The sequence below is a fragment of the Ascaphus truei genome, chromosome 2 (assembly GCF_040206685.1).
Source record: "Ascaphus truei isolate aAscTru1 chromosome 2, aAscTru1.hap1, whole genome shotgun sequence".
Taxonomy (NCBI): domain Eukaryota; kingdom Metazoa; phylum Chordata; class Amphibia; order Anura; family Ascaphidae; genus Ascaphus; species Ascaphus truei.
This window is the reverse complement of record NC_134484.1, coordinates 23,270,932-23,292,130: the sequence shown is the minus strand read 5'-3', so window position 1 is coordinate 23,292,130 and position 21,199 is coordinate 23,270,932. Positions and strand designations below refer to the sequence as shown.

Sequence of the window (21,199 nt, the reverse complement as noted above, 5' to 3'; positions counted from 1 at the left end):
TCCTATGGGAAAATGTGTTTCGCTTTACGACGTTTCGCTATCCAACGCCATTTTGAGTAACGCATTGTGTCGGATAACCCAGGACTGCCTGTATTATGTTTCTATCCCTTTTGGCCAGTTGTGTTTGTTTTTTGCCTGATTAAACCTAAAGTCCCTCTAAAGTAACTAATGACAGCAGGTTAAAATAGGCTAAAATAGGGGAAACATTTTGTTAATTATTTTTGAGAGTGAAAAGTATTTTTTGTTTTCAGTGGCATTAGAACAAGAGTTTGTTTGTCTATCTTGTTTACTACACTCCAATAATACATTTCTGGATACCTACTCCAGGAATCAGGGATACTAGAAAAGAGAGCGATGATAAGGGAGCGGTAAGGGCACTGAAAGACAATGATAAGGGAGAGGTAAGGGCGCTGAAAGACAATGATAAGGGAGAGGTAAGGGCGCTGAAAGACAATGATAAGGGAGAGGTAAGGGCGCTGAACCCTACCCTAGAATTTGTTACAATGTTTAAAGCTATTTTGAGGATTAACTTTCAAAACTGGTTTAACATTGTTGTAATTGTTTGATTTTCTCAAAAAAGGACATTTGTCATAACATTTTAATATATTAAACATATACCAATTACATTATTATAGTTAGATCCAGTGGGAGACTATACAGTATCTTTAAAGCCAGTTACCATGGTAGAAACCTGACACCTAACCTATTGGAAGTAGCTGATTAGATAAGCAAATAGACTTTCATCATGTTTCCATGAGAATCCATCACATTTATGTAATACTGTATGTTACAATAGAAAATGAGCCGAGTTATAGTGCAGAGGAGTTTACATGTACTAAAGGGTTCGGACTACGTTGTATAATTGTATTGTATTGTATGTCTTTATTGTATGTCTTTATTTATATAGCGCCATAAATGTACATAGCGCTTCACAGTAGTAATACATGTCATATAAATAACAAATAATATAAATAACAGATCATGGGAATAAGTGCTTCAGACATACTGTAAAAGTAACATTAAGGAAGGAGTCCCTGCTCCGAGGAGCTTACAATCTAATTGGTAGGTAGGGAGAACGTTCAGAGACAGTAGGTGGGAATAATGATGGTACTCATTACAAGGTACTCACACATAGCAGGTGTGGTGAATACCTTGTGGTTGATGTTTATCATGGCAGGCATAGTGGAGGAAGTCAACTAATCATGCGACCCAAGCAGGGACACACGTATCAAATATAGATGATTTCTTTCCATCTTTACAAATGTTTGCTTTATTGTCATGGTTTTTTTAGAAGTTTGTAAAGGTGCCTCTCAGAATTTAGAATGAAAAGCTAACAAGCGTTTGGGGTTTTGGAAGAAGATTCTTATCATACTAATGTGGTTTTATTTTATTTATTTATGTATAAAATATTTTACCAGGAAGTAATTCATTGAGAGTTACCTCTCGTTTTCAAGTATGGAACTGGGGATTCTTCAGGACTACAAAAGTACCCGTTTCCCATTCTTTATTGAAAAATATTGGGATGGAGATACTGCTGCTTTAAGGTGATCAACATATCCCAAATAACGTCTGCATAGTTTCAAAACAGACACTGTTGATTTAGTTTTAATGACCCCACATACTCTACATTTCATACAATATTCACCAGTAACATGTCCTGTGGTTTCTCTCTCGGAATTAAATATTTGCTGCCTTTACAGTTCAAACTCAATGTTTACTCTTTTTTTTATGAATATATTAACTTTTGACATTTTATGTCTCTTTCTCCCATTCATCAAATAATAAAGGAAACATGAGAAGTATTTCATGAAGGGGAATTAAGTGGGAGGCTTGGAATCTCACATTGGCTCGTCGGCCTATGTTGAGTACTTGAACAGCTCACTAGATGTACTGTACTTTATTATAGGAGTTCCGGTCAAGAGCACCATTTAGTGACCATTGCCCCTTATGGCCAACATTGGATTTCTACATGATAATGAGCTTAATAAGTAACGTTTCATATTCAAGCCAATGTACACTGTACAAAACAGAGATAGTGATGAGGTTTTCTCGAGGGCACTAGGTGTTTTGGAATTAGAACAGCCTGTTAAAGCTGCAGTTTCACATACAATAAAAATAAAGGAGCAGATCACCCTAGTCTTTTTTTTTTTTTTTTACACCCGCACCCCTTTTTTTTCATGGGCCAAAAGCAGGTGGTCTAGGGAACACAACTGCATTCGTTTCAGTTTTGGGGTCCCCCTAGTTCCTAAAATACTTACCGGGGAAGGTGCCACTGTTAGTATCCCCTCCGTTGTGGCATACTATTGGAGGGGTAGTATACCCATTCAATAGGAAGTCACAATGTTGTCCGCCGAAGCTTACTATTGGCCCGCATGACACTGGCATTTAAATACCAGGAAGTACCGGCAACACCTTCCCGGAACGTAATCCGGTTCAACTCTAGGGGACCCCCCGCTTTCCACCCATTTAAAAAAGGAAAGGAAAGCAAATCAAAGCATGGCTTGCTCTTTTAAAGCTGCAGAAAAAAAGCAATATCCTTCATGTTCTGTTTTTTGTAATAAATCTGTTCTGTACTATGAGAAAATACTTGTAGCATTTTTTTAAAAACAACATTGAATGACATTTTAAATGTATTATAATGTAACAAGCCTCAAATAAAATAAAGCGGCAGCTTGGACTGCTACTTTAACAGTTGAAATATGAGTGATTGCCAAGTTTTTTGTTTGTTTTTTTTTTAAAACATAGAAATACAATTGCCAGTCTAACACCAATGCTAGATTAAGGCACATTTGGAAAAATGAACGAATATATTGAATAGAAAAACTCATTCAGAAACAGCTATGAAAAATAGGTTTAGTAACCTGCTTTAACTAGCAAATCATTCAAATCATTTGCAAAGAAACACTATGGCAATGACGGTTTAAGGATATGGGGGTTGCAGCTTTAACCCTTTCATTGTTGGAGACCTGAAACACATTGCATGAACACTTCATACGAGCATGCTTACACGTAACGCGGTATCCTCCTAAGGGTCTCAAAAAAGTTATTAGGTCAAATTGGCACTTCCTACGGACACTTTCGCTGGGACTCCATACATTTCACAGAGAGGGCATTTTTACCTCCTATTCACCCGTTATACTGGATGTCTGTAATTCACAGGTCTCTGCTATCATGGCTGCGATAGTATGACTACTTAAATATCTGCAAGCAAGAACAAAATGCAACATACAGTATTCTACCCAAGTCTTCCAGAAGAGATCACCTGAAAGATGTCATGCAGAAGTTGTGCTATGGATGGGAGGCAGTCACAGTACATTTTATACTTGATACACGGCTGGTTGAACCCAAGTGCAAGTTTTTATCCCCCCTCCAATCACTCGACGTTCTGCCGCTATTCCGGCATGTGGGAAAAGAGGCCCCTGAAAGTCGTGGGCCCTGGTGCAGCTGAACCGGTAGTAGTTATGCCATTGGCTTGAATTAATTTGGTTTAGCTTCACTAAGAAAATGTAATAAATATGGTATGGTTTGGATAGCACGGCACACACAGTACCATGACGTACCATACGCTAGTTTGGCTCTAGCAGACTGTATTGCTTCAACAGCACCGCTTAGTAACTGTGCCCCATATTTTGTACTAGATTTACTACAGCAGTGCTTTGCTATACACTATACATTTAATCAGACGTGTGTAAGGTGACAACTAGAAAACCATTTCACAGAGAGATACAGTATAGATATAAATATTCTTCCTATTTTGCTAACACTGCTTTTCACTGTTTGTGAACATACAGAAACCATTAACAAAACCCAGAGAATAAACTAAAATTTGGCGACCATATGGGTTCATATAAAGAAATTCATAATGGTGCCTTGTGGTGAACTTGAAGACATTACCATACACCATATCTCTGAACTAGTAATTATCTAGCCGTAATCAGTAATACCTACGTAAATGACAATGGCCATTATTTACTGTGCTGCTGATGTAGTAATAACTATAACAAGTATAAGGGTCTGTCCCATCTTTTCTGAAAAGCTTCAAGCTCTTTAAAAAAGGCCTTAACAAAATAGTAACTGCCTTTCTCTCCTAAAAGTAATTTGCCCTTGTCTCCATAAAGCAGCAATACTACTTCCCCCCTTTCTTTTTTTTCTTTCTATATGTAAAGCATGTGACAATGTGTAATGCTACATTGTTACCTAAACTGGCAATCATTTGGTGCTCCTGTTATAAATCTATAAAAATCCTGCGTGTGTGCCTAAAGTAATGGCAGCCATTCAGTTTCACGCAATCCCTCAGTCAGTGTAACTGAGCAGCTACAATGTATCCATATATTACAAAGGTAATATTAATTATTGTTAAAGTTTACAGCTCAAACTGCTGGGAACGTTGGCAACAAATTATCACAAACAGGAAAGTGTTGCAAAGATTTTGCACTGCTGGGGAGATGGGCTAAAACCTGCAATAGACATCAAAGGATGTCTTAAAACTCAATAAAAATGGCAGCAAGGGTTAATTTTTTTTAATAAACTCATTATTATCTAATACTACAGAACCGATTTAAATAAAAACAAAACATAAGATTTCACATGTTTTTCTGCTTTAAACTAGAGTAGGTTTATGATGTTGATGGGAGATAACTGAGAACATAAAGAATAGCAGCAAATTGCAATCTTTGCAAGATAATACATTATTATCATAGTGATAATTAATATCTTGTTATTAGTTATTCGTAGTTGTAAAAGAGCTGACACTAACTATGATTTTAACATTATAATTCTGTGAAAAACAAATAATTTGATATTAATAGAATGTACCAGGACTGAACTCTAATAGAATATATATATATAATAAGAATCACATAGAGTAGCAATAAAGTGTATAAGTTTGGTTGTTTTCATGCAATTCTTTGTAACAGTTCTTGCTTCCTGCTGCTATCTCTGAACTAATTCAGAGATGGGCGAACCTGGTTGAATTAGATCCACGGATGTTCCTGGGCTTTTTAGACCAATTCCGATCTGCTAGCTGAAATGCAAAGTCAATTTCATCCACTTTAGTCCGTCCGTGAGGCTCGGATTTGAAAGAATCCGACGTCGGATTTAACGTAAAATCCGGTTCGCCAATCTTTCTCGGATTCACGGATTCACGGATTCTGTTTTCCAGGTTCTGATTCAGTTTGCAGGTTCGTATTCTGAATCCGTCAGACGGATTTTCAGTACCAGCAAAATAAACCAATCAGCTTGTTTGAGACTGATCCGCGAAAACCTGCGGCTCAAAAGAACTGGCCAATCGGCATCGGATTAGGATTTAGGTGGAAGATGCACCCATTCCTAATCCCTGTACTTGTGGTAGTATTGAAATAAAGCTATATACTGAGAACCTACATTACAGTGGACTGACTCCTTCTACTTAATTTCCTAGTGGACTGGGGGTGTCTGTATCCAGTTGACTATTGCTAATAGGCAAGTGTATATATCTTCAATATACAGGTATGAAACTTTCAGCTTTGTTCTGTAAACTTGAATCTTTCTAGCGTCTAAGGCAGCTCTCAGTGGATGTTAAATACAGAATGAGTTACTAAAATTGTAAAATGGTATTGTATGTATGGCCCGTGAATACAAAGCTACAGAGATTTCACAGCAAAATCAAGGACTTCATTATAAATATAAGATGAACAGTAATGAAAGGATCTCAGTCTTACTCAGTCTGCTGCACGATGGGAAATGTTCCTAGGCGTACATAGGAACTCTGGACTCCATTTTCCTTTGTTCCCAAAATTTCTTGGACGCTGAATAAATCCATGAGATCGAAACCTGCCAAAGGAGAAGGTACATTATACAAAAAGGAATAGATTATTATATCTTTGTATACTGAGCTGGTAAATATGAACATAGAATGGCCACACATGAACATAAAATACATACATGTTACATACCAGGTAGCAGCAATTGCATGATCATCGATTTGCTTTTCGTTTTTTTTTTTTTCAATGATCATGAAATATATTTCAGCGTTCAATAAAAATAAACAGGAAAATAGAATTTAAATCTTAGTTATCCTACTTACATGCAACCAGGTAGAAATGTTTCTCTTGAGTGATTCATTACCCATTTGGATGCCCCTTGACATAGCGACTACATCCTTGCATCTGGCTCTCCAGGAGATTGGGGGGGAGGGGTGTCCGGGGGGGGGGGGAGGTTTACAGAACAAGTGAGGGAGAACTTACACCTAACTTGTGACATCAAGGAGTAGAGTGTCGCCACCCTCCCTAATATTTATTATTTTTGCGTCTTATCATTCGTTTTTTTTAATCTGCATTATTGGTTATTTTTTTTCTTTTCAAGGGAGTAAATATAAAATATAATATTAAAAAAGTAATAAAAAGAGAAATAATAAAGAGGAAGGTGGTTTAAAAAAAAGGAAAAATGGATGGAACCAACGTGAAGTTATAACAAAAAAATGGCGATTGAATATTATGTTTGCTCAATTGATATGTTTGTATTGAGTGATATACATTCTTGATTATGACCATTTTTTATTTGGTTTTGTCACAGCTGTGCTGGGCTGTAGTAGTATTGCCAGACTGGGTCTTGTGTATAATGACCTGGTTGATTAAGCTAGAGGTGGCGTCATGCCCAGTCTAGACAGCATTGTCTAGCCAAACGTCTGTCCATGAAGGAATGTTATGCCGATCCCTGTCTCCGGTTTGCTATGGGGATCACGAGTTGTGATTAGTGCAGACTCAAGACTACATTGGGCAGTGCCTTTCAACCGCGGAATTCTCCAGATCAGTCACAAAAAGGCAGATTAGATTTTCTTTTCTAACGCCTCTAACGCCACTAAGGTAATGAAGGGGTTAACTCTGCCCGCAACCTTCCCAGTAGGCTTAACCACCCACCCTGGGGCAACTACCCCCTTCACCCACCCCCTCTACTCCCAACTAACCAGGTACTCTAGTTTAACCCTTTCATTACCTTAGGGGCTAGCCGCTAAGGTAGTGAAGCTGTTTTTATTTTAGTACACAGTATTGAAGCAGGGGGTCTCCGGCGCTGAACCGCATTAATTTCAGCCTCTGGGACCGAGCTCCAGAGTTACAGGACCAAGTATGGGGTGCCGGTATCTCCTTGCATTGTTTAAATCTCCCCCGTTACGTGACCGGTACATTTAAACTTTGCGGGGATACCGGCACCCTATACCGTGGCCTTTAACTCGAGAAGCAGGGGGTCCCCGAGGCTGAAATGAATTTGGTTCACATCCGGAGACCCCGTGCTTCAATACTGTGCTATTAAAATAAAATATAAACAGTGCGATCGCCTGTAAGAGCTGTGCAGGGAGATGCCACGCCCAGTAGCACTCTTTTTGACATAAATATATATTCATGATGTGGTGGGTGTGGGAGTTTGAGCTAGCTGGGAATGTGTGTGGTAACCAATTTCTGACTGGTAACAGTTGTATGGAGGTAGGTGGCACCTCCCCCCAGAGCTCACTCCTCCTCACCTTTTTAACTTGGGAGGTCTTTTCATTTTGCTGCAAAGAACAGATCTACTATGGTTATTTCCCCTCATACAGAGGTAAAGGGAAGGGTTCATAGGGTAGTGTAGGACCTGCATTGATTTTGGTTGTGCCTTGGCGTGGTATGCAGGCTTGTGACGCTTTGGCCAAGGGGTTAAACTAGATAACCAAGTAAATATTATTATTATTGAAGTATTTAAACTGCATACTTATTACTTTATATGTTTTGTCAATTGGATGTAGCATTGGGCACCCCAGTCTTTTGTTGTATACATTTGCCACGCCCAGTAACACTCTTTTTGACATAAATATATATTCATGATGTGCTGGGAGTGGGAGTTTGAGCTATCTGGAAATGTGTGGTTATATATATATATATATATATATATATATATATATATATATATATATATATATATATATATATACATACAGAGAGAGAGAGAGAGACAGACAGACAGACAGACTATTGCAGCGGTGCGCAAACTGGGGGGCGCGAGACTGCCTGCGGGGGTGCGGGATTTACAAAGGCCCCACGCGCTTCCCGAAGGCACTTAAATTAAGTGCCGGGGGAGCTGCAGGGCCTCTGTAAGCCTTTACTTACCTTGGCTCCGGCGGCTTCCTTCCCGCATCGCCATGGCAATGCGACGTCAAATGACGCCGCAAGGTCATGTGACATCACGTTGCTATGGCAACGTGACATCATGACGCCGGAGCGGAGGTAAGTGGAGGGTGAGGGGGGGGGGGCACGGGAGTTAGGAGAACGTTGGCAGGGGGGCACAGGGAAAAAAGTTTGCGCCCCCCTGCACTATTGCACAGCACTGCAACCCCCTGATGAAGTGGATACTACTTGGAAATGCATAAGAGCAGTGCTGTACAAGCCACTGTCATGAGTGATTACTGCTGAGTCAAAAGCCGAAACCCCACTGGTACCAGGCACGTAGCACATAGGTGACATAACCGGAAAGTTTGCCACAATGCCACGGTGAGCGTGCGCGGAGAACACACAGGCACAACTCACAGAGACAGAACGGACATCTGGCCATAAAGAGCAGAACCTCTTTGGCTACGGCCCTGCTGTCTGCTCTGCACGCGCATCTGCCAGGCTGGGGGCGCGTGCAGCCGAGTTCCCCAGTCTGCACTGAGCTGCAGGGGAAAAGACAGAGGTGGGGGGGGGCAAACAGGGGTGTGCGTGACGGGGGAGTGATGGGGGCGCGGCCATGATGTCACCCGGCAGGTTCGCCCTCATTGGCTGAACCAACCGGGGGCATGGCCTAGCGCTCCGTCGCTAGTTGTACTCACAATTTTCGTGTCTGCCTGTTTAATGCACTCTGCAGCTCGGCGGCCTGGCCCCATTGAGGGGTGGCTCTTGTCCCTGCAGAGCCCGCCATAGCGAGCGCTGCAGCAGCCAGTGGGGACCAAGCCTTACTGTATTGCAACGTCAATATAATTTGTAATATTAAATCCACCAGCAGTAAAACTCTATTGTTGACTTTTACGCTGCTTCTTTTCTCATCTTCTAAATGTAACATAGGTTGAACTCAATGGATATATGTCTTTTTTTTAAAGCATTTCTACAATTTAACCACAGTATGTATGTAACCTGTTTTTATTTTCCATGCCTCCGCAGAAAGTCTTTAGGCAAAACAATAATTTATTGTTTGAAATCGGATATTAGCAAGCACAATGCAAGCAAACTCCATGTTTGGAAGCCCCAAGGCACCGAAATCTCAGAGAAAGAAATTAGAACCTTTGACTTCTACTGTTATGAAAAAGGTCACTTTGCAAAATACATATTTAATCTCTCATGGCCTGCTATGTATTGTGTACCATTAGGGAAACTCTAATGCAAAATTGCGTTTCTAACAATAAATCATTTAAATGTAACGTTAGAACAAAGATATATTATACTCATACTCTCTGTGGTTCAGTGTGAAGGAGTTTTTTCAAATACTGTTTTATTCTAAATGACATTTCTGTCTGGTGAATTAACATATATATCAAAAACTAAATCATACTTAATGTTTTTATATGTTTTCCATTTTAATCTTGCAGGTCTTCAGTGCTTAGACAATTGAAAATGAATGCGAGGAAGTATAAAGAGATTTCTCGGCAATATTTGATAAATTATGTTAATATCTCTTGGGAAACTATAACAATTTCTTATACAGTGCACAGAAAGAGATAACCATATACCTGCATAGAAAGTAAACAGATATACTGTAGTTGCAAAGCAAGTGATGGTAGATAAGTACAACTCACACCTACAGTCTCTTATATTTATTTATTTATCAAATGTTTTACCAGGAAATAATATATTGAGAGTTACTTCTCGTTTTCAAGTATGTCCTCGGCATAGAGTTATACTGTAATAACAAATACATGGTTACAAATACATAGTTACCATGAGTGAAAAGGTTTATACAGAACATTATATACAAGACATTGTATGCACAGTTAACTATAATATATATTAGAGGTGTATGTAACAGTTACAGACCAGATTAAAATGTGAGACGGCTTTAGTTTTGAAAGAACTGGTGGTGGTAGTAAGAGTCTCCGGTAGACTGTTCCAGTTGTGGGGTGCACGGTAAGAGAAGGAGGAGTGGACGGATACTTTGTTGAACCTTGGGACCATGAACAGTCTTTTGGAGTCAGTTCTCAGATGATAAGTGCTGCATGTGGTAGGGGTGAGGCGCTTGTTCAGATAGACGGGTAGCTTGCCCAGAAAGTATTTGAAGGCAAGACAGGAAAGATGAACTTTGCGCCTAGACTCATGTGATGACCAATCTAGTTCTTTGAGCATTTCGCATTGATGTGTGTTGTAGTTGCATTGGAGGACAAAGCGACATATTGAGTTTTAGAGGGTATCAAGTTTGCTGAGGTGAGTGTGGGGTGCCGTGCCATACACTATATCCCCATAGTCTATAAATGGCATCAGCATCTGCTGTGCGATGCACTTTCTGACCACCAGGAGGATTTGTTCCTATATAGTGCACATAGTTTGGCATAGGTTTTGGATGTCTGGGTATCAATGTGCAACCCAAATGTTAAATGGGAGTCAAACTATGTGCCCAAATATTTGAAACTAGTAACAGGGCCAAGGTTAGAGTTGGTTCTGATCTGTAGCTCCTTCACTGGAAGGTTTAAAAATGTATCCTCGGTCCCAAATACCATTGTTACAGTCTTGTCAGTGTTTAGAAACAGCTTGTTTTGGGAAATCCAATTTTCAAGTCTCAAAAAGTCAGTTTTAAGTACGTGTCCAAGGTCGGAGAGGCTATGGCTGTGTGCATATAAGATAAGATTGTGTCATCCACATACGTGTATTGAAGCTCATTAATAACAGAGATCAAAAACACCCCGTATCAAAAGATTTTGCTAGTTGTCCTAATGGCAGTAAGGGTACCTTCACATTTCAGGGCATTGAGCATTCAGGGCAAATATCCCAAGGGGTGGAGATAGAACTAAACAATTGGACAGACGTGAAGCATACTGGATTTTAACCTTGAGAACTAGAGCACCTCTAGGCATGAACATTGATTGGGATTTAAGTGATTTTTTGTCATTTCAATTATTTATATATTTTAAATTACATTTATTATGTTTAATTGATGTTTCAGTTGTATTTATCACAAATTATATATTTTGATTTTTTATCATACTTAATATATTTTTATGTGAATATATATATTTTTGTATTATTGTTACTATTTTTTATATAATTTCATTATTTATAATATTAATAGTTTAGGGTACTAATTCATCTATTTGTTTTTATGCCCTCCCAATCAATGTTCATGTTTATCCTGTTTGTGTTAACATAGGGTCTTTATCAACATTCTTACAATATCTGTCAGTATGTGTGGGTTCAATTACTTCAGTTTCACAATTATAACTGAATTAATACATTTACTCCCCTTATATATGGGGGTATATGAGATAACAACAGTTATATTTTGGTTATACAAATCCCATACATACTGACATGTGTCCTCTGTGAACTACAAGGTTTTTAGTTATTGCCCTGACTATATACATGTTGTTAAAAAGACTTAGATATACTAATGGAGATCACACACATAAGATATGTTTCATATTATTATTACCTTTATGTTATGAATTATTGTATTATCCTACAGTATGTCTCCTCATGTCTTCATCACAATATATTACTTAAGGGCTGCTGCGATTTAAGCAACAACATTTTTGTGTCTTTTTTTTTAACTATGTATGAATAAAGTTCATTGAAAGAAAAAAACTACATACCACCTGACCTGCCCGGCCTATGGGGATGTACGTGACGTCAGCGCGACGACGTCTGTGGACGCGCGCTGATGACGTCATCCATATGGTGCGACGGACAGCTCTCGTGAGTATAAAATAGCAGCCTTTTCACTACCTTGTACACCTTGATAAAGTGCCGTTGCATGAAACGCGTAGGCGCGTTCATGCAGTCCGTTTTTTACTGTATATCTAGCTTGCAATAAATTAATCATTCCTTCAGTTTGGAGTTGCCTGGCTATTTTTCCCTCTCTGGATACCATAAGAAGGATCTCTTCGGCTGTGTTCTATCTATGCCCACTATCACCTTGTGTGCATACTGTAAGATTGTATCGTCTGCAAACATGTTTATTGAGGCTTCCTTACAAGCTGTAGGAAGATCATTAATGAAACCTGAGAAGAGTAGGGGCCCCAGAACAGAGCCTTGCGGGACACCACAGGTGATATCCTAGTGGTTGGAGTTAGTTCCCGAGATAGACACATGTTGGGATCTACATGATAGGTAGGAATGAAACCAGTTTAAAGCATACTTCCGTATTCCAGAGCACTGGAGTTTGTTTAGCAAGATAACATGATCAACAGTATTAAAAGCCTTTGCAATATCTAGGAATCTTGCACCAGTAAGTTGCCCCAGTTCTATTCCACACTGGATCTCATTCCAAACTTTTAGGAGAGTAGTTACCGTAGAGTGTTTGGGGCAAAAGCCAGATTGGAATTGACTAGGGAAATTTGTCTTGGTATAGTAATCCTTTAATTGGGAGTGAACACGTTTTTCCATGGCTTTGGATAGTATTGGGAGAAGAGAGATTGGAGTTTGAGACAGTGTTTATGCCCCCACTTTTGAAGATTGGGACAACTCTGGCAGTTTTTCAGGTCTTAGGGATATGGCTTGAAGACAGGATAGCGTTGATTAGTGAAGCAAGCGTTTTGGCGATGGCTGGGGCACCAAGTTGTAGAAACTTAGATTGCAGTAGGTCAGGTCCACTTGGACTGCTTAGTTTTAATTTGAGGAGCACTTGTGTAATCTCCTCTTCAGATACTGAGACAAATTGAAAACTGTGGGCAGTGTTGGGAGAGGGTGGGGGTATAGTGGTACTACCAGAATGAGATTCATTTATGTAGTTCAGTATAGTACTGATTATAGTTCCATAGGCCAGACATCATTTCTGTATTAAATTCACCTATTTTTTTAAACAAGGCACAGGTACCACCATAGTTTGTTGCACTATACTGTGCAAGTACAGTGTCAGATAATGGTAGGGTTGCTAGACATCCCGTATATACAGGATTGTTCATTTTTTCAATGAATTGTCCCTGAAAGTTCTGTCAGGGTGCATCATTGTCCCGTATTTCAGGGGGCAATGGGACAATTCAGAGACAATGTCGGGGAGGAGAAGGATGTCTATCAGTGGCAGCAGAAGGCAGAGGAGGGCAGGGTTGGAGCCCGCTTCTCTGGTCTGACCCAGAAGTTCATTACAACTTCTGGTGTCTGCCACTCGGACGGGCTCTACTCCACAGGTAAGAGCTGTGTACTGTGACTGGGAACTTTAGTGAGGAGGCGGGACTAAGAGATGGAAGGAGGAGGGGGAAATAAATAAATGGACAGAGGAGGGAAGAAAAAATTAATGGCGATGGTGAGAGCAGGGGAGAAAAAATGAATGGATAGAGAAGGGGAGAAATAAATAAATGGAGGGGTAAATATATGAATGGTGGGAAGAGGGGAAAAAAAGTAATGGATGGAGGAGTGGGAAAATAAACAAATGGAGGGAGGAGGGGGGAAATAAATGGAGGGGAGAGAAATGGAGGGGTGAGAAGGGAGAGAAATGGAGGGATGAGAGGGGGAAGAAGTGGAGGGAGGAGCGGTGAGTGAATAAATGGTGGGGAGAGGAATGAATGGAGGGAGCAGGGAGGTGGGGGGAAAAAAGGTTGAAGGGAGAGCAAGAAATGGATGGGGGGGAGAATGATTGGGGGAGGAGGGAGGCAGAGAAATGGCAGTTGGAAGAAATAGATTGGGGGGGAGAGAATGATTGGGGAGGAAGGAGGCTTAGAGATGGAGGAGGGGACTACAACAAAATAGATAGCGCTCTAACTATAAAAAAGTCCAAACTTGAGAAAGGTAGATGTGGTGCAGCGTGAAGAATCGAAATTGTTCCAAGTTCCCAATAGATGTCCAAAATAATCAGCGCACCTCGTTACATAGGAAGAAAAAGTAAGAAGAAAAAGAGCACAATAGTGAAGCAAGTTCACAACACAATACATGTGCCTGTAGATGGTAAGATATGCACTTACATTTCAGTGCCTGTCTCAGGCATGTAAAGGTATCTTTAAGCGTCCTCACCACCATGCAGTCATCACAATATTCAAAGGACTTTTTTTTTTTAAATTCTGCTTTATGTAAAATATCAGGAATGTGATTTCACACAACAAAATTAAAACATGGACACAGACCAGTTCATGATGTTCCGCAACCTCCGGTGTCCGCGACAGTCACTTGCCGAACTAATCGGCGTTCCATGTCACTTCCGGTTCCTGGTGCTTCAGTGAAACTGGTCCTCCCGGCAAACCTACACGTTTCAACGGTGATCCGTCTTCGTCAGGGGTAAGTATGCTATGTTCCGGTGTCCCTTCCTTATTTATCCCTCTCTATCAAAGTTGGCTGACGTCTCCCTTGAAAGCTGATAAACATGAGGGGGCATCCAATCGGGGTAGGGATCCGAGCAGGCGGCAGCCAATGGTGTATCCAATACCGAGAGGGAGGCTGACTGCAGCGCGACTTGTTTTTGTCCATCCACTGTACCCGTCCTCTGACGTCATCTGGGGATTCCGCCGGAAGAGAAGCAGACGGGGAGCGGGCCCAGCTGAGAGAGCAGACGGAGTATACCGCTCCAACCACCAGGTTCCTATTTGCTGGCGTGGATCATTTATGATCAAATTGCTGTTAAACAACTGACACCATGTGAGTGTGTTTTACCATATTTTAATATAAAGTTTTTTATTCTCTGATCGCACTATGTCGGTTCTCTTGCTTTATCTCTGCATTAAGGTGATTACCTATATGGAGAAGTCTGGCACAACGCCATAAAGATACCTTTACACACACTATGCAAGTGAGAAATTTGTGAGTACACAATTCACCAGAATTTGAAGAAAAGAAACACTTTAATTGAAATCACAGACATATTGCACTATATTGTCTGTGTTTTGTCTTTCCATATATCTGCGCTCCCCAAAACAATCTAGTTTCAGAATGGGATATGTCATAGAGAACTTGAAATGTATCATTTACAAATTACAATTGTTTAATGTAAAAGCACATGCAAAACCATAGAGATTCAGATGAAGAGTGGCAGTTGCTAAAAAGCAACTACATTTTCAATCGGCTGCTGTGAGCCGAGGTGTGAGAGAGTAGTAAATACAAATACTTGAGTTATAGTAAAAGGGAGAGGATTACTATTTTAGTTGCTACCAAGTTACAGGAAGACAGAATATAGCAATGTTCCAATGATGGACTTGGCAGATTTTGGTGCAGGATTATATGCAGTATTATATGGTGCAGCCCATATGTACTAACTAGTGATATTTCATTAGATACTTTCCAACGCTGGATAACCCCTTAAGGCCCAATCACTTGAATGGGCTGTAAGGTGTTTTTATGTTTTTTTTATGAATGGAGGACAGGTTTAATAATATAACAGTAAACGTACAATGACCTAGGATTTGGAGAGATGTTTAAAGCTCGCCCCGCCCCACTTTCCAATTAGCAGTTTTTATCATGATCCTGGGAATCACAGACCCAGTATGGTCTTTCTCCCTCCAGCAGAAAAGTGAGGTGCATGAGAATTGTGTCAGGTAGTGTTAGGACCTGCAGATTGGTCATGCCGTGAAGTGGCTGAAGGCTTATAACCCTTTGGCCAAAGGATTTAACTAAATTAATCTTTACCATGAGCAGATAAGCACTGAGGTATTGCACTATATGTTGTGTCATTTTGTATGATGCGCTGGGCCTTTCTGTTTTTGTTTGTAATAACTAGTGATATTTCATTAGATACTTTCCAGCGATGGATAACTCCTTAAGGCCCAATCACATGAAAGGGCTGTAAGGTGTCTTCCAGCAATGAGTAAATAAAGTAAGCCTTTATTGGGGAAACTGTATTGGCGCTATTTTATTTCATCTTTGTAAAGCTTTAATCTTTGTAAATATCTTACTCTGACTGTTAACATGAAAAAATGCTTATAGATAATATTTTGATGGATTCAAGGATTGTTTCGCTATTCAGAACAGATATTAACAACCATCTGGTGACATGACAAGTCAGAGAGTAGTATTGGGTATTGCCAAACTGCTAAGACATATTAAATGATAAGATATTACATGATTCAGTTAAAACTTATAATCAAAACTGCTGTAACATTACATGTTATATAAATGACAACTCTAACATTCCCAGATTCATCAAGCGCCGTTACGGGTTAACGCACCAGGACCGGTGTTAACTCCCATTGATTTGCACAGGAGTTAACGCTTGTTTAGGTGTGTAAACTCACATGTAGCTCAATGAATAACCCCCTAGTACTTTGCATACATCTGCATAGAATTCATGCACATAATTCAAATGAATATTTCCATAATTCATACACAGCATGCAATTTATTTAAGTGCAGTAACATTTTAGAAGTACCCAGTTTCCCCTTTGGTATGTAGTACATTAGTAGGTGCAGTAACCATTTTTCTTCTTTTCACTCAGTGGTTCTGAAATGAACCAATGTCATAAATTTACTGTGACACCTCCAGCTACTGCTGAAAGAAACCTAATTGATTGTGTGAAAAGTCACGATCAGGTGCCTCAGAGACCAGTTATACACTTTGCTACATGCCATCAACCCTAATGAAAAAATGCAATCTTTATAGGAGTCACGACTGCCCGTCATGTACTTTTATGTACTCTGACTGATTATATATTTAATGTGGAACACAGGGCAAAGTGGACTTATTCTGCTTTTTTTGGTTTATTATTTTTATTGACCAATGAAAAGCAGTTGGGTATTATTATTGCTCTTATTAGAATGCTTCGATATATTCTGCATTAATGAGTAATGGATATTAAAGCCAACATTTAAATGATTTAATTAATGTAAGTGTTTCTGTTATACATAATTCCTAATAGACATATATGTCTTGCGTGGAGGAGGAATGGCCGAGTGGTTAAACTGTATGAGACACAGAACAAAGGGATACATTCTAGGACTACGCCATAAAAATAGCAATGCTTCCATCGTTTCAGTGATCAGTTATATCTCTAGAGATTTGCTGCTTTACTGGACATCTATTTATAAATGTGATCTGAAAATCCTCTTTATTGCTAGAATTAGTTTGGGTTCAAAAAAATTGTTATTAGTTCATTAAGAACTTCCTTAAACCCAGATCACTGCTATTTTTGTATGTATGTATGTATGTATGTATGTATGTATGTATGTATGTATGTATGTCTTTATTTATATAGCGCCATTAATGTACATAGCGCTTCACAGTAGTAATACACGTGGCAATCGTATAAATAACAAATAGTACAAATAACACATAAAGGGAATAAGTGCTTCAGACATAAAAGTAACATTGTAAAAGAGGAGTCCCTGCTCCGAAGAGCTTACAATCTAATTGTTAGGGAGAACATACAAAGACAGTAGGAGGGCATTCAGGTAAGTGCGTCTGCAGGGGGCCAAGCTTTATGTATTGTGTATAGTATTAGCCACGGTGCTACTCATATGCTTCTTTAAGCAAGTGTGTCTTAAGGTGGGTCTTAAAGGTGGATAGAGAGGGTGCTAGTCCGGTATTGAGGGGAAGGGCATTCTAGAGGTGTTGGGGCAGTCAGTGAGAAAGGTTTAAGATGGGAGGGGGCTTTAGATATAAAGGGGGTAGAGAGTAGACATCCTTGAGCAGAACTCCAGTTGGGATGGTGCATAGCGAGAAATTAGGGCTGAGACGTAACGAGGATCAGAAGAATGTAAAGCTTTAAAACTTTTAACTCAGAAGAGATATGAATGGATCTAATGCATGTGGCTATCCTTTAATATTCTGCCCACAAAGCTTTCATAATTTTGCTTTCATTATTTCATCTCCATATATCCCCTTACGTTGCACCTCACTATACAATTTTGGAAATGACCAATTAATTAGAGTACCAAGAACATGAAAACTGTTTCTGTAATACAATCTTTGAAATCACATAATGTAAATGGCAATCTGCACTTCATACTGAAGGGTCCCTGAGTCATGAAACATTGTCCACAAAAGTGTGTCCTGCCCAAATGCATCAACTACGCGTGTCCAGCACTGATCACTAAGGTCGTGCAATTGGCTACCTCAGCATCTGTGATTTTGCACTTGTGTTTAAGGATGATACTGCTATCTTAACGCAGCAATCCAAGCAATATCCTACATGTGTGCTTTCTTCTAAATAAATCAGTTCTTTAGTATTAGATAATACTTACTGCATTTTTGAAAATTATTATTCCACTCTTAGGGCCTCATTCAGAGAAGGTTGATAAAAATGATCGCCAGGGCATTTAAAATGACGCTTTTTTGGGTGTTGCTATCACGGTATTCAGAAAGCCTCGATTACCTGTGATAGCAAAATTCCCAAAACGGGCGAGTTGCTGGCAGCGTGTCAGGAATCGGCGTTCTCCTCGCTTCCCACACAGAGCACCGCCTCTCCGCAGGGAGCCCCTGGACACACAAAACAATCCTGCCTTACCGGCCTCCACGGCTCCTCGCCCCTGCCGCCGTCGCGGGATCACTCCCCTCGGCGATTCCTCTGCTCAGCGCCGGGCGCGCCCACGCCCTCCTGCACGCACACCTACACGCACGCCAGCCCCAGACGTTATGTGCATGCATTCCCAGCTTACAGAGCACACGCCTAACAGAGCACTTTTAACCACTGCTCCTGCAGTGAGGTGTCGCCCCCAAGCATCACACAGTTCCATGCAAATCAAGGATTACACTCAGCTGGGCTGTAACACCTCCCTCCTATCAGGGAAGACTCCTTGCAGTCCTCCAGGCCTGCCCCCTTTTCCCATTGGCCTGCCCAGCTTTATTATGCCTGTGCTTCCCATCACTCGTCGCTCGACATAGTCTCTGTATGGAAGTACTTCTGGATTCTCTCAGTGTTTTCACAGGTTCTGACGCGGCTTGTACGACTACCCCCTCTGGCTCTCGATCTCGGCACCCCTTGGACAACGCTCACTCTGGTAACCCCTTGAACACGGCTTGGACTACGACCTATCTCCACTCTCCACTCCCTGACCTCGGCAAGGCATTCATCACTCTATCTCTACAACCGGTACCGGCAAGTATTGTCTACCTTACTACACCTGGCCTGGCAACGCTTCATACCACACTCCGGACACGCTCCCTTTGCTGCGGGTGCGTGTATTACCACTTCCCCCTTCAGCTCAGGGGACGGGTCTGGTCTGCGGGCAGCACCGGCGTAACATTATGTCGAGCCCACAAGACGCAGACCAGACCGAACTACAGCAGTTTCTCTCCAATCTGCTTCAGCAAAACCAGGCCATGGCGGATCAAATTGTGGCACTTACACGCCAGGTCGCAGTACTCTCAGACAGGGTACCAACCGCGACCCCGCCAGATGTAAGCCCCCACTCCGCAAGCGCAGTTAGCAACTCAGATGTAAGGATTCCTCCCCCCAAGCCTTATGCAGGTGAACCGCAAGATTGTAGGGGTTTCCTAAACCAGTGTGAGGTGCAGTTTGAAATGGCCCCCCATCTCTACAATACTGATCGCAAGAAGGTAGCCTACATGTATAACCTCCTCACTGGCAGCGCCCTGGCTTTGGCTTCCCTGGTTTGGGAGCGACGTTCTGACCTTACCCAAGATTACCCGGCATTTAAAGCTGAGTTTCAACGGGTATTCGATTCCCCCGCTCATCGGGAGATGGCATCTGTTTCTCTCCTCCAGATCACTCAGGGACGGCGGATGATGACACAGTATGCTGTGGAATTCCGGACTCTAGCAGCCGAGACTAACTGGGGACAAGAGGCTCTCGTCTCCGTATTCTGGCAAGGCCTGGCAGATCCCATCAAGGACGAACTCTCTCGCCAATCCAGGCCGGATCAACTGGACGTCCTGATTGATTTGGCCGTCCGAGTTGATCAACGCATCCAGGTACGCCGCTCAGAGCGTCAGCGCACTCGCTTCCATAACTTTCAAGTTCCGTTCCCCAGTACTCTCAGGAGCACTCCTGCTCCCCCAAGTACTACCACACCTCTTCGTCCTGCACTGGAGTTGCCAGAGCCAATGCAATTGGGGGTACAACGCATCCGCACACCGATACGGCAGTTCCGCCACGCCGGGGGATTGTGTTTCTACTGCGGATCCATGGAACATCTGGTTCGGGAGAGTCCACTGTGTCCAGGAAACGGGAAACGGGAACACCCAGTGAGTACAGAGGGGCTCTCTCTGGGTGTAATGTCTCCACGTCCCCTTCAAAAAAATGAACTCCCTAAGAAACTTACATTTCCAGTCTTCCTTTCAGGCGATAAGTTCAAGACTTCTACCGCCGCTTTCATTGACTCAGGAGCTGGAGGAAACTTCGTGGATCTTGAATTCGCCAGGGTAAACCGTATACCACTAGTGAGAAAGAAGGTTCCCATCGCTCTCGTCGGTATCGATTGACCTCCTCTTACCCCGGTCCACATCTCCTTAGAGACGGCTCCCTTGCTTCTGTCTTCACATCTGCACAATGAGACCTTAGTTCTCGATGCCATTCACGCTCCTGGGGTACCCATCACCCTTGGTCTTCCTTGGCTACAGCTTAACAATCCTCTCATTGACTGGACTGCCTCCGCTCCCATTTCCTGGAGGTCGAGGTCAGACGAGACTCATCAACTGCTGGCCAATACCTCTGTTCCCGAAGTTATTCTACCTTCCGTTTACCATCAATTCCGGGATGTTTTCAATAAGGTACAGTCAGACCTCTTGCCGCCACACAGGACTTACGATTGTCCAATCGATCTAGTTCCTGGTTACTCCCTACCCAAGTCCAAGACCTACCCCTTGTCGTTACCAGAATCTCACGCTATGGATGAATATATCCAGGAGAATCTCAAGAAAGGCTTTATTCGTCACTCCAATTCCCCAGCAGGGGCTGGGTTTTTCTTCGTCAAGAAAAAGGACAGGTCGTTGAGGCCTTGCATCGACTACAGGGGTTTAAACCAGATAACTATTAAAAATCGTTACCCCCTTCCCCTTATTACCGAACTGTTCGATAAATTACAGGGGGCCAAGATTTTTTCCAAGTTGGATCTGCGTGGTGCCTATAACCTGGTGCGCATCAGGAAGGGGGATGAATGGAAGACGGCCTTCAACACGCGTAGTGGACACTATGAATATCT

The 21,199-nt window shown here is 41.5% G+C and overlaps 1 protein-coding gene across 1 annotated transcript in view; it reads right to left on the bottom strand.

Annotated features, from left to right (window-relative positions):
* COL22A1 (collagen type XXII alpha 1 chain) overlaps nt 1-21,199 on the bottom strand; it is a 515,441-nt gene that overhangs the window by 315,393 nt on the left and 178,849 nt on the right. The window contains exon 5 of the mRNA XM_075581796.1: nt 5,700-5,811. Coding sequence (XP_075437911.1) covers nt 5,700-5,811 — 112 coding nt within the window. The remainder of the gene's footprint in view (nt 1-5,699; nt 5,812-21,199) is intronic.